The sequence below is a fragment of the Nanorana parkeri genome, unplaced genomic scaffold, assembly GCF_000935625.1.
Source record: "Nanorana parkeri isolate BGI_ZX_2015 unplaced genomic scaffold, ASM93562v1 scaffold36, whole genome shotgun sequence".
Taxonomy (NCBI): Eukaryota; Metazoa; Chordata; class Amphibia; order Anura; family Dicroglossidae; genus Nanorana; species Nanorana parkeri.
In genome coordinates, this window is record NW_017306304.1 from 1 (window position 1) to 18,662 (window position 18,662).

The 18,662-nt window shown below is 37.9% G+C and overlaps 1 protein-coding gene across 1 annotated transcript in view; it reads left to right on the forward strand.

Moving 5' to 3' along the window:
• Nucleotides 1-479: 479 nt before the first annotated feature.
• LOC108798063 (calcium/calmodulin-dependent protein kinase type II subunit delta-like) overlaps nucleotides 480-18,662 on the forward strand; it is a gene marked incomplete at its 5' end in the record, with an annotated part of 74,718 nt that continues 56,535 nt past the window's right edge. The window contains 3 exons of the mRNA XM_018569777.1: nucleotides 480-552; nucleotides 5,704-5,795; nucleotides 11,674-11,746. Coding sequence (XP_018425279.1) covers nucleotides 480-552; nucleotides 5,704-5,795; nucleotides 11,674-11,746 — 238 coding nt within the window. The remainder of the gene's footprint in view (nucleotides 553-5,703; nucleotides 5,796-11,673; nucleotides 11,747-18,662) is intronic.

Sequence of the window (18,662 nt, forward strand, 5' to 3'; positions counted from 1 at the left end):
ATATATATATATAGATATATATATATAAAATAAATGAGAAATGGTTACCTGCAGATCCCTCCCCTTCCCTGTGCATACTGAGTGCCGGGACTCTGAAATTTCTTCACAGTAGATGGTATATTGTAGTGGCTTTGCTGTATGATCCAGACTGCAAACACATGTAAAACCATCTTGTTTCAGCTGGATGAGAAAGGGCTAGCTGCAGAGATCCTCCTTCCTGTGCTGGCCTTTAGAAGGAGGGTCAGGAGGGTGCTGGACTCAGAAATTCCTCTGCAGCTTACAGTGTGTGTTATTGTGTTGTTCTGTTTGTGTTCTGTATTTGTCAATGCAATGCTGTCTCTCAGTGAGTTCAACTGACTTACTGTGTTCCTTGTTGTATTAAGTAATAAAGGGGGGAGGGATTTATTAAAACTGGATCAGACAAAATCTGGTGCAGTTGCCCATTGTAACCAATTCTTGCTTCTGTTTGTTCAATTAAGATTTGAAAATATAATAGAGGAGCTGATTGGTGGCCAGGCAAAGCTGCTCCAAATTCTGTCTGCGCCGGTTTTGGTAAATTGCCCTCAATGTGTGCAATACAGTATTATCAACTTGTACAGGAGCATTAAGGAGTGTGGGAGTATAGCTTAGACAAGTGACTTATGTTGTGCATAGTAATATGAACTACAAACACACATAACATACAGCTTTTGGTTTACAGCCTTGTACTGTTCTCATTTAGGCAAAGCTGTGTGTATTGGGCATGATGTCTGCAAAATATTAATCACTGTTGCTGTGGGTGTTATTGTTGTGATGTGTCGGCTCCATGGATCCACCTGACTTTTTCCATTATTCTGTCATGCAACGCTGTACTGAAATAAATTTTATATAATTTTTTTGGGGACACATTGGGCTTTTCTTTTGGTGGTATTTAATCACCACTGGGGTTTTTAATTTTTTACTATATAGCAAGAAAAGTACCGAAAATGTTGGGGGAAAAAAACCTTTTTTTCCCTACGTTATGTTATGAAACATTTATCAGTACCCAATGTTTTGGTAAAATATAAAAGATGGGGTCACATCGGGTAAATAGACGCCAAACATGTCAAGCTTTAAAAGTGCACGTGCCGGCGAAATCGAAAAAAACTACCATACCCAAAATTGGCCATAGGTGACATTTTTAAAAGCTTTTGCCGCTCATCAGTTCAGTGTTAACAGTGTTGACGTATGTTTGCATGTGTATGTGGCAAGCGGGAGACTTTAAAACATTTTTTTCTGTTATTGTTTTTATATGTGACTTTAAAAAAAAATTAACTTTTATTTTTTTTAACCTTTTTTTTTACACTTAACTTATTTGCTATCGCATAGAATATAATAGAATGGATAAAGGTTAGAACTGCTTGTCAGGTGTTTGCTTCTATCCATGGCTCCGTTAGAGAGACTTACACCTAATTTCGGTCCGGACAAAGTTTCTCAAGACAGGAAGTGAGGGGAACAGCAACACAGAAATCATTTTTTTTTCTTCAGTAGTAGGGAAAGGGTAGCAGCCCTGTCAGATTTGTATTGCTGTATGTGTCCATGTTACAGATTTTCCCCCACTTCCGATGTGGTGAAACTATTGTAAGCAAAACAGGAAGTGAAGGTAAATCTCTCTAGAGAAACCCCAGACAGCAGTGCAAACCCAGGAGTTCTAATCCTTCCCCACACCATCAAGAACTAGAAAAGTTTTTTTAGAAGTAGGACCGATTCACACCAGATGCATTGGGGCTGCGCTCGAAGCAACGGCCAATCGCAATTTGCCTCTGTCACTGACAAAATCGGTTCGGTGCGCTGAGAAAAAGTAGGACTTGCTGTACTTTTTCTCACTACAGCGGGATGCGACGCAATACAACTGCCTCACCCCACGCTTGCCCATAGCACTGGATAAAATGTTACTTGTGACATTTCAATAAAGTTCTACCAAAAAAAAGCAAAACAGTGCGATGTGCCGGGGCAATGCACACCACACACCGTGCGAGTAGTGCAGTTTCTGATGCGAATGGGGCCGTAATCATGTGCTTTAAAACCATAATATGTGTGACATTTATTTCTAGACCTCAGTTTTAGTCTGTGTGCACACAATATTGTCCTCTGTAGCAGTTCTGCATGGCTTGATGCTCACCTGATCATTTTAGGCTATGCCCAGATTGGACACATCTCTTACAAAAATCAGTGTATGGCCACCTTAAAGCTGGCCATACACTATGTGTATTTCAGCTAATTCTTCAAGAACCGGCCAAAATTTGCACAGTGGGTGCCACTGTCAGCACCCTTCTGGCCAGCATCCCTAGATCAGAAGATTGAAAGAGTTGGTTGCAAAATCTTCGAACGAATGGTACTTGCAGCCAACCAGCTTCAAGCATTGTTCATGTATTCTGAAAGCTGCTGCTGTCAGAATACGAAAGAAAATGCGGGGGATTCATCCATCAACGCTTGCACGCATTAATGGAGGAATCTGCTCGCAGGAACAGTGTATGGCCAGCTTAAGCTACAAAAGACTCCTGTTATCAGATAAATATTGCAAGAATTGTGATGTGCAGAGGTAACACTATCTTAAATTAAATGAGCAATGTTGTCTCTTTGAGATGCTTTCATAGGATCAGCAGACCAAGGAAAGTGACATATGTGTCTTTTCAAAGTGGATAATGAACTAATAGAACCTAAAATGTAATGTTATTCGCAGCTTGTTCCAGAGTTAGCCGTAATCACAAAATGTCATGCTTGTTAATGGATGGGTATAGTGGAAATAAGATTGGTCATAGATATTACTCTGTGCTTTCTGTAAAGATTTGCTCATCGCTGCCAAGCCCTCCGAAACATTTTTCATTTCAGCTGGCAACGCCATTTTTTGCAATTTTTCCCATTGATTTGATTTTCAACTGTGTTGCTGTGTTGCTAGTGTTTGTAAAAGACCCCCCAAACCATATATTTTCTGAAAGCGCAGGCCCGGTAGAATAAAAAGATGGTGATACTAAATTTGTAGGCCGTGCGATAATTGCGCAAATGTTTCTCAAATTAGTATTAAACCGATAAAAATACACAATTCAATTGATAAAACACACCAAAATCAGTATCCGTGCACAAAAAAAAATATTTTCTGACTAAATCTAAAAGATAAAACTGTAATAAATAACAAATATTTGCACATTTTAAATTGCGCCTTTTTGCAAAAAGGTTAAAAAATGACGGTATGCAAAACTGTAAATAAGTGACTTATGTTAAAAATAGTTTTTACGCTGTTGTGTTGGTGTTTGTGTTGTGATAAAATGATACAGGCATATATTTAATTGCAACACAAGGTATCACAACGCACAGCAATGCGTCACAAAGCTTTGCCATGCGCTGCCACAGTTTAATGTTTTTTTAAGAGAAAAAAAAATCATGCACTGCGATGCATTCTAACAACGCACTGCAGCGCATGTGTACACATTTTTTTTAAATTTCATTTTTTTACATTTTCTATTTATTTTTGTAATAATTATTATTTATTTTTTACTGTTGGGGGTGCTGCGGTGAAATATCTTGGGTCTAAACAGACCACTGGCATTTCCCTTTTGAAATAGAAAAATAAATTGAGGACATAGAGTCCTCAGTTTCTTTTTCTGCAGCCCCAGCACTCAATGAATGGGAAGCACTCAGTACAGAGGCTTCTCATTCAATCAGAAACTGATGATAGCAAAATATTTTTACTATCACCAGTTTATAAATGGGGAGGGGCCTCTATAGTGAGTGCTACTCCCCATTCATAAATTCTTAAATGAACAGTAAGTGATGTAAATCACAGCCTGCTCATTCATAACTGGGGACACATAGTACTATATGTCCCCAGTTATTGTAAACACCGGAGTGATTGTGTTTGCTCTGCACAGGAAGATCGATAGATATCAATGATATTTATCGATCCCCCGCTCGGCCACACTACAGAGCCGGTGTCATCCAAAAACTGACAGGATGACAGCGGCTCCGATCACAACACAGCTCGGCCATCCTGGATTGCGGCCAGCCGCCGTTCGCTCCCCCGCCGGCCAATTTTCATTGGATCCCCGCCGCCACAGACCCTACAAGTGGGGGACAGCAGTGGGGATCCATGGAGTGTCTCATCCCTTCATGGAGCAGCTTCAGGCAGGGACGAGCGACTCCAGATGCCGGCGGTGAGGGGGGGTTGCGTATTTTCGTTAATAGCGGTCATGAGCGGCTTGTGAGCCGCTGATGACAGCTATTATTTTGAAGGGGACAGTCTGCTGAACAGTTCTGCTATAAGCTTATGGTCGCTAAAGCGGCCATGAGCTTATAGCAGAACTGTAAATGCCACCGAAGTAAGGCATACTGTGCTGGCCAGCCTGGAACACTTTTGTTCCGCAGTATGCCTTACGTCGGTGGCAGCGAAACGGTTAAAAGAATGATGTAGGAGTAAAGACAATTTCACCACCATTAGCCTAATTATATTTTCATTAAAACCAGTTTTAGTAGAATTACCTAAAATGTCTGGACCACAAAAATCAGTGGGAGGTTGTGTGAGCCAATTGGACTCTTTTATTGGAATTTGTTGCTCAGAACTGTTCCCTGCATGTTTTTAGGCACTGAGAGCTGCAAGGGTGGTGATTAGGTAGCTTACAGGATCCATGCATACATATCCATACAGGGGTACAGGTACACTCAAATACTAGACCACACAGGGACTCTTATACACACACACGCACAGGAGACACGCACACACACAAAGGTTGAACTTGATGGACCTGTGTCAAATACTATGTAACTATGTGCAGGGTGGATCATGATATGTTCCAGCACGGGATCTAATTATTTGTATGGCATATTGTAGTAATTTAACACTGCATTATAATACTTGTTATAATAGTAATATAACAGTGCATGTGATGATAGAAGATATGAAGACTTTTTATAAGGCTGCCTATAAATACATTTTTGTGTTTGATATTGGTACTTGTGAATATATGAAAAACATACATTTTAAAGACATTTCTACTGATTTAATTGTAACCAGATTTATTTTTATAATATACGTTAGCATATGAACACAGATTCTGTTTACTATTTTGCACTTTTTGTTCAGTTGTACTACAGCAATTTACTGTTTTCATTAAAATATAATTTGGTTTAGGATACAGTAGAGAAAGAGTTGGATCCCCTGTCTGGTTTTTATTGCTACTCATTAACCCATTGGGGAGATTTTCTCTCACTTTCTGGCTTAAGCTTGGAACAGCCTGTAAGGATGTAGGTAAAAAAGACAATTTTCCAACATGTCTCATTGACAAAAGTCAAATTAATGATCAAGTTTTTTTTTTAAGGAGATAGGACCGCCCACTAATCAAATTAGGGCTGATTTCTGCTGAATCGCCCAAAATTTAGATTGTGTGTGCCAATCTTTTGTGTCAACATTGCCCCTAAAACAATACAGTATTGAATAGCTGAATGGGATTCTAGCCTTTCCCAGCTGTGTAAAATGTATGTTTTTATTGCTGTTGTCTGAGAGATTTGCCCTGACTTACAATATTGCCACTATTGAACACTATTAGACTTCCTAGGACAGGAAGTGAGGGGATATCTGTCTAACAAGGATATAGACAGTAATAAAGTCTGATAGAGTTTCCAACCATTCCCACCCTAATCATATCTAGAGTTTTTCCTTTAATGATAACATGATTAAACACTTTTTTATAGATATTTATGTTTCTGTTTCTTAACAGAGTTACTGGTGGAGAATTATTTGAAGATATAGTAGCAAGAGAATACTATAGTGAAGCAGATGCCAGGTAAGTTTACAGGTATTTTAGTCTTCCCTACTCTGTGCATGTTTTGAAAGATATTATACTGAAGAGTAGGGAGACTACAATTGTTGTAGTAACTTTATCAGAAGGAACTGGTTTACTCATTATAGGCTTGTTAGGTGATATGGAAGGCAGAAACAAAATTACAAAGCTTACATTGTATTTACTGTTACAAACAGCCCTTTGACCTCTCATTTTGAAGACCTTCCATATGAAGCTTTGTGGATAGATTTAAGTGTATACAACAAAGAACCTTAATCACTTAGGGCTTGTTCACACACACCAGTAGTGTTGCCCAGTGCAGTCCCAAGCAAGCAATTTGCCTTATGTCCTATGGTGTCAGTTCACACCAACATGTCATGTTGGTGTGCACTGGAAAAAATAGGACATGTTTCATTTTTGCACAGTGCATTCCGAATAGCTGTAACACATTGCAACACACTGCAATGTATAGTAATGACATTAATAAAAATTAGTAAATGGGTTTTAAAAATGTACAAACACATTGCAGCACAAGCTAAAAATGCATTGCCACTCTATGGTGTGAACAAGCCTTTAACACCTTCCCACAAGACTTACACATATATGCAGCTCCATTGTTCTGTTCTGAGAGCACACTAACTTGTTCACTAACTTGTTCCCAGCACAGTGACTGGTGGGATGGGTTCCCAATCATGTCACAGCCAATCACAGTAATAACACGGTTAGGAAGCCCGCCCGTGGCTCCCATGGTCAGAAACCTGGAAATGGACAGCAGGAGCTGGCGGCAAGGGATTAAAGAAAAATATCAAAAACAAACTTGTTAAAAAGAGCTGTCCTTTCCCATGTTACTATTGAGGAATTACTTCCACTAGGGCCCCTTTCAGCCTTCAGTTCCCATCAGGTCTGCTTGAAAAACTGACAGACGGACCTGATTGGAATGCCCGTTTAAAAGGGGCCTTACTCGTTTTATGTGTGGCCCTCGTTATGAACTGCCCACACATTTTGTCAGTTACTGTTATGGCCCATTCATACAGGTGAAACTCGAATAATTAGAATATCGTGCAAAGTTCATTTATTTCACTAATGCAACTTAAAAGGTGAAACTAATATATGAGATAGACTCATTACATGCAAAGCAAGATAATTCAAGCCGTGATTTGTCATAATTGTGATGATTATGGCTTACAGCTCATGAAAACCCCAAGAACCCCAAATCCACAACCTCAAAAAAGTAGATTATTACATGCTAACAATAAAACAAGGATTGTACATAGAACAATATCGGACCTCTGAAAAGTACAAGCATGTACCAAGTACTTGGTTTGGGCCCCTTTTGCAGGACTTACTGCAATTACTTTTGCCAGTATTCTAATGATTCGAGTTTCACCTGTATGTAGGTAATAAAGAAAAACTGTTTTAAAGGTGGTTCAAAGGTGGTTGTCTAATCCTCTGCATGTGTGTCTTTTTAACAAGGCTTGCATACCACATATACACAAATGGTCCTAGAAAAAAATGGTGCTTCTTGCAAATTGGTATTTTCTTAATTCAGGGCAGCTCTGATGCTGCAAACATGTATACTCTGATGCTGCAGACATCCATACATGTTTGACTAAATTGCCATAGTGGACCTGCATTAGCCATCACATCTGAAATGTCACACAGCCTTACTTAGCTGTGCCAATAACACTGCAAAGCTCCAAACCCTTTTTTACAATTTTTTTTTTACATTTCCCATTTCTTCTCTCAGCCATTGTGTTCCCTACATGTGACTTCAGTTATCTGCTAAGTGCATTAGAATGCAATAGTCATTGATGTGACAATGATTCTTCAATCCATGTGCCTCTATGGTACCCCATATTTACAAGAATGTGTGTTTGTCATGCACATATATGTATATGTAATGGTGATAATGTACCTGCCTCATTAAAATACAAGGCTAGCATATCAATATCAATATATCATGTCAAAATAATGCATAATAATGCTTTTTTTGGATATATTTACCTAGGCCTTGGGACACAAAGGCTCTAAAATCTTTATATTTTGCAGTAATAGGAAGTACATTATCCCATATATTACACAAGTTTCCCTTTAAAGAAGAGAGAACAATTATAATATTCTGTAACCTCAGGTTATTTAATCTTTACTTGCAGTTGTATCAATTATTTTTTACAGACATTCTCATTTATGTGACACAATTTTTACCCCTATTCCATAAAAAAAAAACCTGAAAGCATCCTGTTGTTTTTAAATATCTGTTACAGGAATGTCATACCTTTCTTCTTTTTCTTAAAATTTTTTATTTTATGGGAATTACAAACTTACATTTTCTATTAAATGCACCTGTTTTGCTATTGTCAAAATGTATTAGCATACTTTTAAAATATTTCACTTATATTCAATAAACTTGGGTAATATATATGAAAATATATTGTATGCATATATATCTCTATTGTGTACATTAACATTGTAATCCCATTACCAATGTGTGTTTTATGTTACAAACTCCATTAAGTACAGCAGTTTTTTTTTATTATTATTATATGTGAGGTTATTATTCTACTGTGCGGCGCGATCAAAATGCTACAAGCACTATTTTGATCGCACAGGACCAGACCGCAGGGACAATGTACCTTATGATCGCGTGCGGCGGACTGCCCCCCTCCTGCCCCACTAAAAAGTGAGCCGGCCGCAATGCGAGGCAGTGCGTTCCGGCCAAAATCTGTCCGTAACGCACTGCATCTAGTGTGACTGAGCCCTTAATGTTTTTAAAAAGGACCTGTAGCAAATGAATGGGGTTTGACCTTTACAATGAAAGCAGACAAAATGCTGTTCTTGCAGATTTTTTTTAAATTAAGCAATAAACAGTCATTTAGTTAGAGCAGTATAAGTGGCCCTGATAATAAAAACCTAATCAATTTCAACTGTATCATTTGTATGATTTGTTGTCTCGATTATTTTGAAATGAAATATCATTCAAAACAGTCTTGAACCATTATATGTATAGACAGCAAGGTTGGGTAAGGATGGGCAGATCTCGCAGATGCATCCTTGAGAAGGCTCTTATGGACCTTTTGTAAACATAGCAATTTCCATCATGTGAGGATGTGTTTTGTTGACAAGCAACAAAAGAATCACTCCTTCCTATTTCATGGAAAGGGCACCTATCAGGCTCAGCCGTACTTGAAACAAATAGATCCCTAGTGGAAATTTTACTGTGAGTGGTCAGCCTACAGAGTGTATAACAAAATTATTTAGAGTTACCAGTTGGGAACTCACATGGCTTTCCCAGACTAGACTGTGCTTAAGTTTAAAGAGAGATACTGTCTAGTTAAAGTGTAGCTCGAGCCTTGTTTGGCAGATTTTCTCTCATGTCCTGTCTAGGTGCCAATGTTGTCACTGGGAGAGCAAGAAAAATCTATGAACCCGGGAAACTGACAGCAATAAAAAAATTTCTACCTCCCCTACACAACAAAAAAAACATTTTTAATTGCTTCTGGTGTTTCAGTTGGAGATTGCCCCTCATTTCCTGTCCTACATTGTCACCAAGACAGGAAGTGATGTAAAAGCTCCCTAACATAGCCCAAGACAAATGCAGAAATCTGACAGAGGCTCTTAACTCATTCCTACTCTACCCAACGCTAAAAAATACTAAAATATATTTTAAATAAAGAGAAAAGTGGTCTAGCTGAATTTGATGATTTGTGTTAAACTGATCTTTGTGATTAATTAATTGCCTCTATTCTATCAGATTCATGTTGGCATAATCAGTCTTTTGTTTGACTTATGCTATTTTTTGTAAACAGTTGTTATTACTCCTAATATTGTGAAGGGAAAGTTGTAATTATAATCTGTAGCGAAATGTAAGAAAACATTGTTTAAAAATGATCATGTGAGCCTTTTCTAATTTTATCAAACTGCAGCAAGAATTAGGCTATCAACGTTTGTTACTGAATTCCAAGAGCAGTCTAATAAGCTTCAGAAATGTTTAATTTGTATTGTTTGAGCCAGTATTCAGTGATGGACCTTCGGTTTAATAAATATTGGATTGCTCAAGAGATCCTTCAGTGTTTGTAACATTTGAATCACTCGCCCAAGAGGAACCTCTAATTACTTCATTGAGAAGAAGGTCATGAAAGAAAAGGTTTTCATTACCATTATTGACTTGGTATATTTTCTCAGAATACAGAATCTAATATGTTTCTAGAAGACCAGGGGTCAACCCAACATTTTCAAGTAACCTCAGCATAGAAGTGTGTTAAAAAAAGCATTGGTCCCAGATTCTATTCACAAAATCTATGAATATCAGTCATAGTGACTGTTCTCTGGTATAGCATGGATCATGTAGGGCAGATTTATGTTACATCATGATGAAGGCTTGAATGCCAATTAATTGGTCACATTGCTTTATTGGGAACAATATCTATTAGGCTAAGTTCATTCATTTACTGTAAACACAGTAGTTTTTCCTTTGATTACTTTTGTGTTTTGCTAAAGCCAGTATAAAATTGCTGATGAATCATCTTGTGATGTTGTAAAAATTAGTTTAGCCGCTTCAGTGAAAATTTAAAAAGTGCAAAGACTAGGCAAACAATAACTTTTATGATACTATTTTTTTAAATAAATGTTAGTGCCAGATATTCTCGCTGTAAAAATAGTAGAGAAGAGAATTCATGGATGTTGGAGTGAGATTGTGGATCCTTCATGAGATGTCCTTACTAATGGTAGAAAACCACACTCCATTAAAAGTGCCATTCTGCTGCCACACTACCATGAACGGTTATAGCCTTCTACTATAATAGAGGGTTGGTTAAATGGGTTCTCCAGCTTAAAAAAGATGTATCAAAAGCTTCTAAGGCCTGCAACAGCACCCACTTACCCACAGTATGCTGTCAACTAAGCTACGTCCTTTTAAAGCATTATAACAAATGTCCTGACTGCTATAACAAATGTCGTTGTACGAGCTAAAGCATACATTTTGATTTCTATGGAAGATGCATAAATTCAATATATATTCTACTTGACATTTTACACATTCATTATTCATCAGGGATCGCTGTATGTATTCAGACCCCATCACTGTCTGCTTAGAATCACAAAGCAGCCATGGTGAACCAACATTCCTCTATAGCCAGGGTGGGCAACTCTGGCCCTCCAGCTGTTGAGGAACTACAAGTCCCATGAGGAATTGCGCAGCCATGGGCATGACTACCAAAGGCAAAGTGATTATGGCATATGTAATTAAAGCACAGCTGGAGGGCGGGAGATGCCCACCCCTGTCCTATAGTCACTATAATCATTTGGTGTTGTATAATGCTGAGCTATACCATCCTCACAAACCATTCAAACAGGTTTTATGTATTGGTTATGCATATAATTACATCAAACAAAGCATACATTAATTAAAGCCAGCAGATTTAGGGTTGTCATTCTGCAAAGTTTCTTTGATTTTTTTATCTGTTTATTAGCTAAATATTTTCTGATGTTTCACACTTATATCACATTTCCATAACCCTGTTGTGACCAACCCTTGGTTAACTATGAAAATAGTTATTTAAAATGGACAACACTACAGTGTTGAAAATGTACTTATTATTCTCCAGCTCCCTCTTAGTAAGCATGGAATGTGCATGTTTTGTTTTATTTCCTGTATGTAATTCCATGTATAGATAATGAGTACATTTTCATGTGCTTCCTGTTTAAATGGCAAATGACAGCACTGTTATATGTCTGATGTGTGCATGTTATGTCTTAATACAGTGTTGTTCAATACTGGTTGATACATGCAAATGTCTTTGTGTACGTTTTCTGTTTATTGTGCATTGTTAATAATTTGCCTTTAAAATGTTTCCCCTTCCGTTCTGCCCTTGTATCTTCACAGTCATTGTATACAGCAGATTCTAGAAAGTGTAAATCATTGTCATCTTAATGGCATAGTTCACAGAGACCTAAAGGTCAGTATCTAGTGCTAACAAGTTGCTTAATGATGTGCTTAGGGTGAAAATGGCTGAAGTGTATCTTTTTCTGCCCGTTCTTACCTTTCCTCTCTTAAAATGTTACATCAAGGTATGTGCATGATGTCTGCAGGCTTCATATTTATCATGGCTTGCAGTATTATTAGCCGGTACTTATTCTAAATGGGTGACGTGTATACATATTGTGCATGATGTTTTATAAGGGTTTAGGTTTGACATGACGTTTTATGCAGTCTGCAGACTTCACCCCACTTCTGTCCTCAGACCTTGGGTTACACTTGTAAAACAACTGGCTATATGGCATTGCACTAAAACAACATCATTATTAAATACCAAGCTATTTGAGTTCACAACTTGCTAAGGTTTAGTACTGTGCACATCTTATGATCTTAATCTTATGATTTTTATGTAGCACAGTTAAATAGAAAGTTATTTTAAGAATGCCAGTTGTTTGCGTGTTGTACATTTAAACCCAATCTTCTGACGGTGTACAGACAGTGGGTGTAAGCTTGGAACTAACACACACCCCCTGGTGTTTGCATGCAGTCATTGCATTCAGCAGATCCTGGAGGCTGTGCTGCACTGTCATCAGATGGGCGTAGTCCATCGAGATTTAAAGGTAAGTGACTGCTTCGTGAAAAGTTACCTTTGATGGAATGGCAATGTTTGGCTACTGTTCAGCATGTGTAACTGCTGCATTATGTATCATTATGCTGGCTTTTCATCTCTGCTAAATTTAAGGAAGCATTGACTTTATTGTGACTTGTTGTTTTTAATTAAAGTATCCACATGTGAAAAGCTGCAAAATATCCGGTTAATCCTATGTGCTTTCAAGACACTATACGATGTAAATTAATTACCAAAAAATAATTGCCAAATGCACAGTTCAACAGTTTATACAAAATTAAGAATCCTTAATTTTAGAATGCAAATAAAATGATGCCCAGTCTAGTGCTGTACAGCTAATCCCCAGGTATATTTAGGATGTATGATTCTGTTAATGGTTCTAGTGAGTGGTTTCTTTAATAGTACAATTTAAAACTGGAACACTAGTATAATAAAGGAGTCTAAAAGAGTTCTGAAAGCTTTAAAGATGAACTTGGGGCTGGAAAAAATACCCATTCAATGCTTCCCCCAACCCCCCACATACACACACACGTGTCAAGGATTAAATACTTGTTAGTCTTGGGGTTTAGGAATAAGGAGTAATACCTTTTTATTGTGTGTTATTTCAAAACGTACAGCGCTAACCGTCCTTCAGAGGTGAATATAAGAACTCAGACATTAATAGGGGGCTGAGTGCCTTTTGTTCAGCAGCTTCCCTTACCCTTCTAGAACAATTTATTTTTATCCATTTTATCTATTTTAACTTTTATACATTTTTTATTAATTCCATTAGCGCAAGTTCTTTGCAATTAGTAATACCTTATTCCTTGCTCCTGTGGGCTCCCTCCTTTTGTGCAACCAGTCCCCCATGCCTCCTGCATTGTATGTGATGACGCAGAGGGACTGCCCACAGCTCGAAGAGTCGACAAAAAGAGAAGAGCGCAAGAGCCTGCTGAAGTAGGGGTTAAGATGGATAATACAGCCTCTTGCCCTACTCCCTAATATTAACAATCCTTTAACCTTGCAGTGCCCAAAGGGCACACTGCAAGAGTATTTTTGTTTCCAGCCCAGATTTCAGCTTTAAGGTTTTCTATGCATAATCGTACATAATGCACTCCTTGTATTAAGCTCTGTTATTATAGTTACTGAAATATAGGTAATGTAGTATGTCATTACACGGGGTACCCATCTCTAGAATGTCCTGTCAGATATGCAACATTACCTGTTCTTGTAGGTCTTTCACATTTCATGAGCGCAGCAGAATAAAATGAGGGATGTATTGATAACCATTTTGCTTCCATTTGTAACAAAGTTAAAAGAAATTTGTATTCCCAGATATAAATATAAAAAACAGCTGCAGTCAGAAAGGAGGGTCATGGGGACTAAATTACTGAACAAGTTTCAAATAGAACTACCCCTGAAATTAGTTAAATGTTAATTTATACTATATAATGTGTTTTAGGACCTTAGCTGTGGTAGCTACATTTGATTTTTTTTCCCTCTTACAACCGGGTGATTTTGGCAGCAACACACTTCCATTACCAGTATGACTGACTCTAGGAACACATTTGCCCTTCTCTATCAATAAAAAGCAAGATAGGACCATGGTAAACCATTTTGTTCCCCATAACATAGAGGGGTGTGGTCCTGTCCTCCTCAAAGAACAATGTAATTGATATCAGCACAGGCAGGGGACATAAGTGGTTATTAGGTCACAAGATTTTTTTCAGAATCTACAAGTATTTTTTAACTTTTGAAACAGATTTAACAAAATGCTTTCAATGGTATATAAAACAGATCAAAGGGGACCAGATAAGAGAAGTTCATTGTTAGGGTTTATACACTTTTTTATTAACCGTTAGAGCTACAGTATATCTGCATTATAAATCTATTATGCTGGTTCTCATTCAAAGGTTTATCTCGGTATCAGGTAGTGTTAGGCTTCCTTTGTAATGCATTATCAACCAGATCCTAGCCTCAGTACCTACTGAGTCACTGACCTGCAACAAGCTTGAAGGAAGGAATTCTGACTCCACTGGGTACGAACATACTCCAGAATAGCTTAACTTGTACCCCTGTATCCCACCCATGTGGCGATTTTGAAAAGATACGGTTGCATACATAGGTAGGTTCAGCTCAGATTTACAATGCATATGGTCTGGGTCATGTATATTGTTCAAAGCATATTCAGAGTTGGAACAGCTAAATTCTGAAACATGCAGATGTACTGTAGAGGAAGGCTTAGTGATTTCCTTGTTAAACCTGCAGCCACATTCCTTCATCTAAATCCCTACATCTCATACCTCTCTCTAAATTCCTTACTGCCCCATACCAATCTCTAAATCCCTACCACCCCATTCCTCCCTCTGAATGCCTTACTGCCCCATACCTCTTTTTACATCCCTGCCACCCCATACCTTCCTCTAAATCCCTAGCACCTAACACCTCTCTCTTAATCCCTACCAGCTCAGCTCCATTTGCCTCGGTTTAAAGACCAACTCTAGACTTCTGTTAAGTTTACCTAAGCAGTGGGTTCCTCCTCCCTCACTGAATGGGTTAAATGATCATTTGGCTAGGGGGAAGGAATAAGTACAAATACTTAACTTATTCCTTGCTCCCCCGTCAGCCACCGCTCTCCTCCGCTGTCTGACAAATGACACACACATTTTGCACAGAGCATGTGCAAAATGGTGGGAATACTGCAGAGCCTAGAAGAGCCTGCAGATCATTGTCACTGCTAACCAAGAAGGACAACTCACTGGCAGGTATTTCAAGGAAAATCACATTGGATTACAAAAATACAAGAAACTGATCGTTTTAACATTGTAATGTCTCTTTCTTTTTTTTTTGGTTGACCACTACTTTTTCCTATGCTAAAACAAACACACAATAAGAGATTACTCATCAACACACAATGAGCTTCTAGGGCAGAAAGTGCAGGGCATGCAAATTAGAAGTGATTGATATAACTAGCATAGTCCACACCTCTCCTTTATAGATAAATAAAATGTTTTACATTAGTGGTTATAATTGCCTAGAGTGTCTTCTCTAAAGTAGTTGGTGTTATGCCCCTTAAAGAAGAACTCCATGCAAAAGCTTTCCCAACCCTTTCAGTGGGGTTACCACTGTGCTTGTGTTTGTCTAGGTGCTAAAAAAAGTTACACTCACCTGATCCTGGGAGCCGACTTGCTCTTAGACTGGTCCCTGGAGCCTCTCTCCCCCTCCACTGCAGCAGTCTAAGGATCATTGTGTCATCACTTTCTGTACACAGTGTGTAGGACATGTGGACACCGAGGGATATACCATCACTGCAGTGGAGGAGGAGACAGGCTTCAGGGACCAGAGTAGCAGGCAGCCAGTCCCATGGTTCGCGTGAGTATACATTTTTTCCCCCCAACACTGCAAGGGTTTAGAACACTTTTCCCGGAGTTCTACTTTAATGTGTATGTATGACCAAAACATTTTCTGCAGAGGTGGGGGTGATTACCCTCTTATACAGTTGTCACTACCCTCTTAGACAGTTGTCAGCAGAACAAGTATTCCCATTGTCTCAATGACAGTAACACGTAAGGACGATTAGAGAGGGTAAATCTACCTGGCAGGAACAGAGACAAAAATAAAAAAGCTCACAGGGGTTCTAATCTTTCCCTACTCTATCCACAACTAAAAATAAACATTTGGCTATACATACATTCAATGTGTAGGTAGATGACCCTGTGTCAAGGAAGAAGGGTCTGACATCTAGGTTTGAGATAGGGAAAGCAAACTGGGGGATGTATGACAGACTGTTCTGTAGAGATGCACGTTTCTTAAAGGAAAGGGGTCACTGGTACAAATGGGAACATTTAGCTAAAAGGCTAGAAAAAAGGGTTTTTTATTAGGTATTCTTTTGTTTATAAGACAAATATTAAGCTTTCCTCTAAAAGATGCATTTTTGGTTTTGTTTTACATCAGATAGTGGATATGTGTTTCTTCTCTCAGAAATGTTCCTCAATTTGCCAATAGTTTTCTATAGAGTAAAAATAGAATACCAGCTTGTACTCAAATAGCAGCAAGAAGACACACACATTTCTGCTGATTGAGCCTAGATGGCCTCTGGATTTATGCCTCGTTTTTAGACACTGCATAATTGAATTGACTCGCTGTTCTCTTTGTTAAAAATTGCATATCTTTCTTTAAAAATGGCATTCATCTTAGTCAGTAAATGAATCTCAGTCAATTAGTAAGACAGTAAATGGCTCATTTCTATTCAGTTCAAAAAAATCCATCAAAGGTTTAAACGCTGCAAACATGGTACTAGGTTAAAGCCTTTCTGAGTTTAGTAGATGGAAAAATTGATAGAATAATTGACAACTGTTCAGCATAATTAAATAACACATCTAAGCTATGACTGCTGATTACTGACTTACATCGTGTTAACAGTGTAGCCAGCCTAAGTTCATCTTCAAAACATTGCATAATGTTATTTAAAATATTCTAGAACATCTTTCTTCTCATGTTTGAATAGGGTAGGGAAGGGGTAACAACTGCTATCAGTTTTTTTTTTGCTCTCTGTGTTGGTCTGTGGAGATTTTCCTTCACTTCCTGTCTTGGAGGTCCAACAGGAAGTGAGAATTGTCCCCTACCTGAGGCTTCTTAGACAGTTGGCACCAGAATATTTTCCCCTGATTGTTGCTCTTTATGGCAACTCTAAAATTAATGATTTCCCTAAAGTGGTGACAAATAGAAGGGCAAATCTCCACAGCAGAGACACAGGCAGCAATAACAATGCTTTTTTCCCCCATTACATACACTTTAATTCTTATTCAAGATCATATACATTTGCAGTGAGTTCAGAGCCCTATTTAAAGGCAAATATATGCAAAAAAAATGCATATTATTATCTGCATTATTTGAAATAACGACTTTTACAACTATTTATGTGAACCTTAACGTAAATTGAGATTCATAAATATTTTTTGCACAGTAACTTACCTGCTTAAAGCATACCTGTCAAAAACCTTTTACGTTCTGCCCAGGCCTCCAGGCTGGATTTTGGCTTTTTCTTGAAAAAGATGCTGCTGGTTTTCTGCTACATATACCTGCTGTGATTCAGCATTAGTGTGAAGTTCATCTGTCGATCTCTTCCCCTCATTGCTCACATTGCTATGCTTGTCAGTATTAGACTCCATATAAAAGTAAACAGTGCCTGTCCAGGTAACAATGTGAACTGTGAAGGAAGGACATTTACTGAAAACCTCACACTGGCAAAATGAAGCTCCTTAGGTACATTACTGAACATAAAAAGGGTCTTAAGTAGGGTATACATGGGAAGATTTTCTAATGAACATACGAAAAATAAAGTTGGACCATTCAAAAATGCCATCAGAGACTTGGCAATTGCCATTTGAAATATTGCTTGATTTTCGTTTTCGTTTAACATTCAATTTAGGAGTTTTTACTGAACGAAAACCACATTCATTGTAAGAATTTTGTTTGATCAACATACATTTTCCAACAAGCTTTTTTCAAATTTTTAGTCACTGCAGTCAAAATCGATCATCAATGATTAGAAAGTCAAACAAACATTGATTATGCTTGTTCGAAATTCCAGCCGTGTATACCCTACTTATGTCACCATCATCTAAATAAATACAATTCGAAGTAGCATTTTAATTGCTCCATTATTATTGATGACAAGAAACTAGGCTTTTCCTCATTATTCTTACTTTTGTCATTCTTTTGTGTGTTGTGTTAAAGGTATGTAAGAATTACTGTACTTACAATAGAATGTATAAGTTTCCATATTGTAAACATGACCAGGACGAATTTAGCCAGCCACAGGGATAAATAAACAGGCATGACAATTAACAGATCGCATAGCATTGTTATTACCGAATTCTGTTCTCATTTTGAAGTATGGTTTCTACTAAGCTTATTGTCCTTGAATTCAATTATACATTGGCTCCAACATCTTGTGTGTATTTAGTAGCTGCATATTCATTTATGACTTGGAATAGTCGACAGATAAATTATTACACAAAACATCAATAAAAAATTGTGTTTTGAACGCAGTGTCATTCACAGATATACTGTACTTTATAAAGCACACGTTTCATTTTATTTCCAAACGCTATCAACTTTATTCCAAACACCAGTTCAAAAAGCAACCGGTCATATTTCAGTTTCTCTCAGAAATCTGATGGGTTGCAATGGCTAACTGCACTTTGTATATATTCACTGCTCTTTGCATGACATTATTTAATACGCCTCCTTGAGATCTAATGGCTTACGCATGTAAATCTGATTA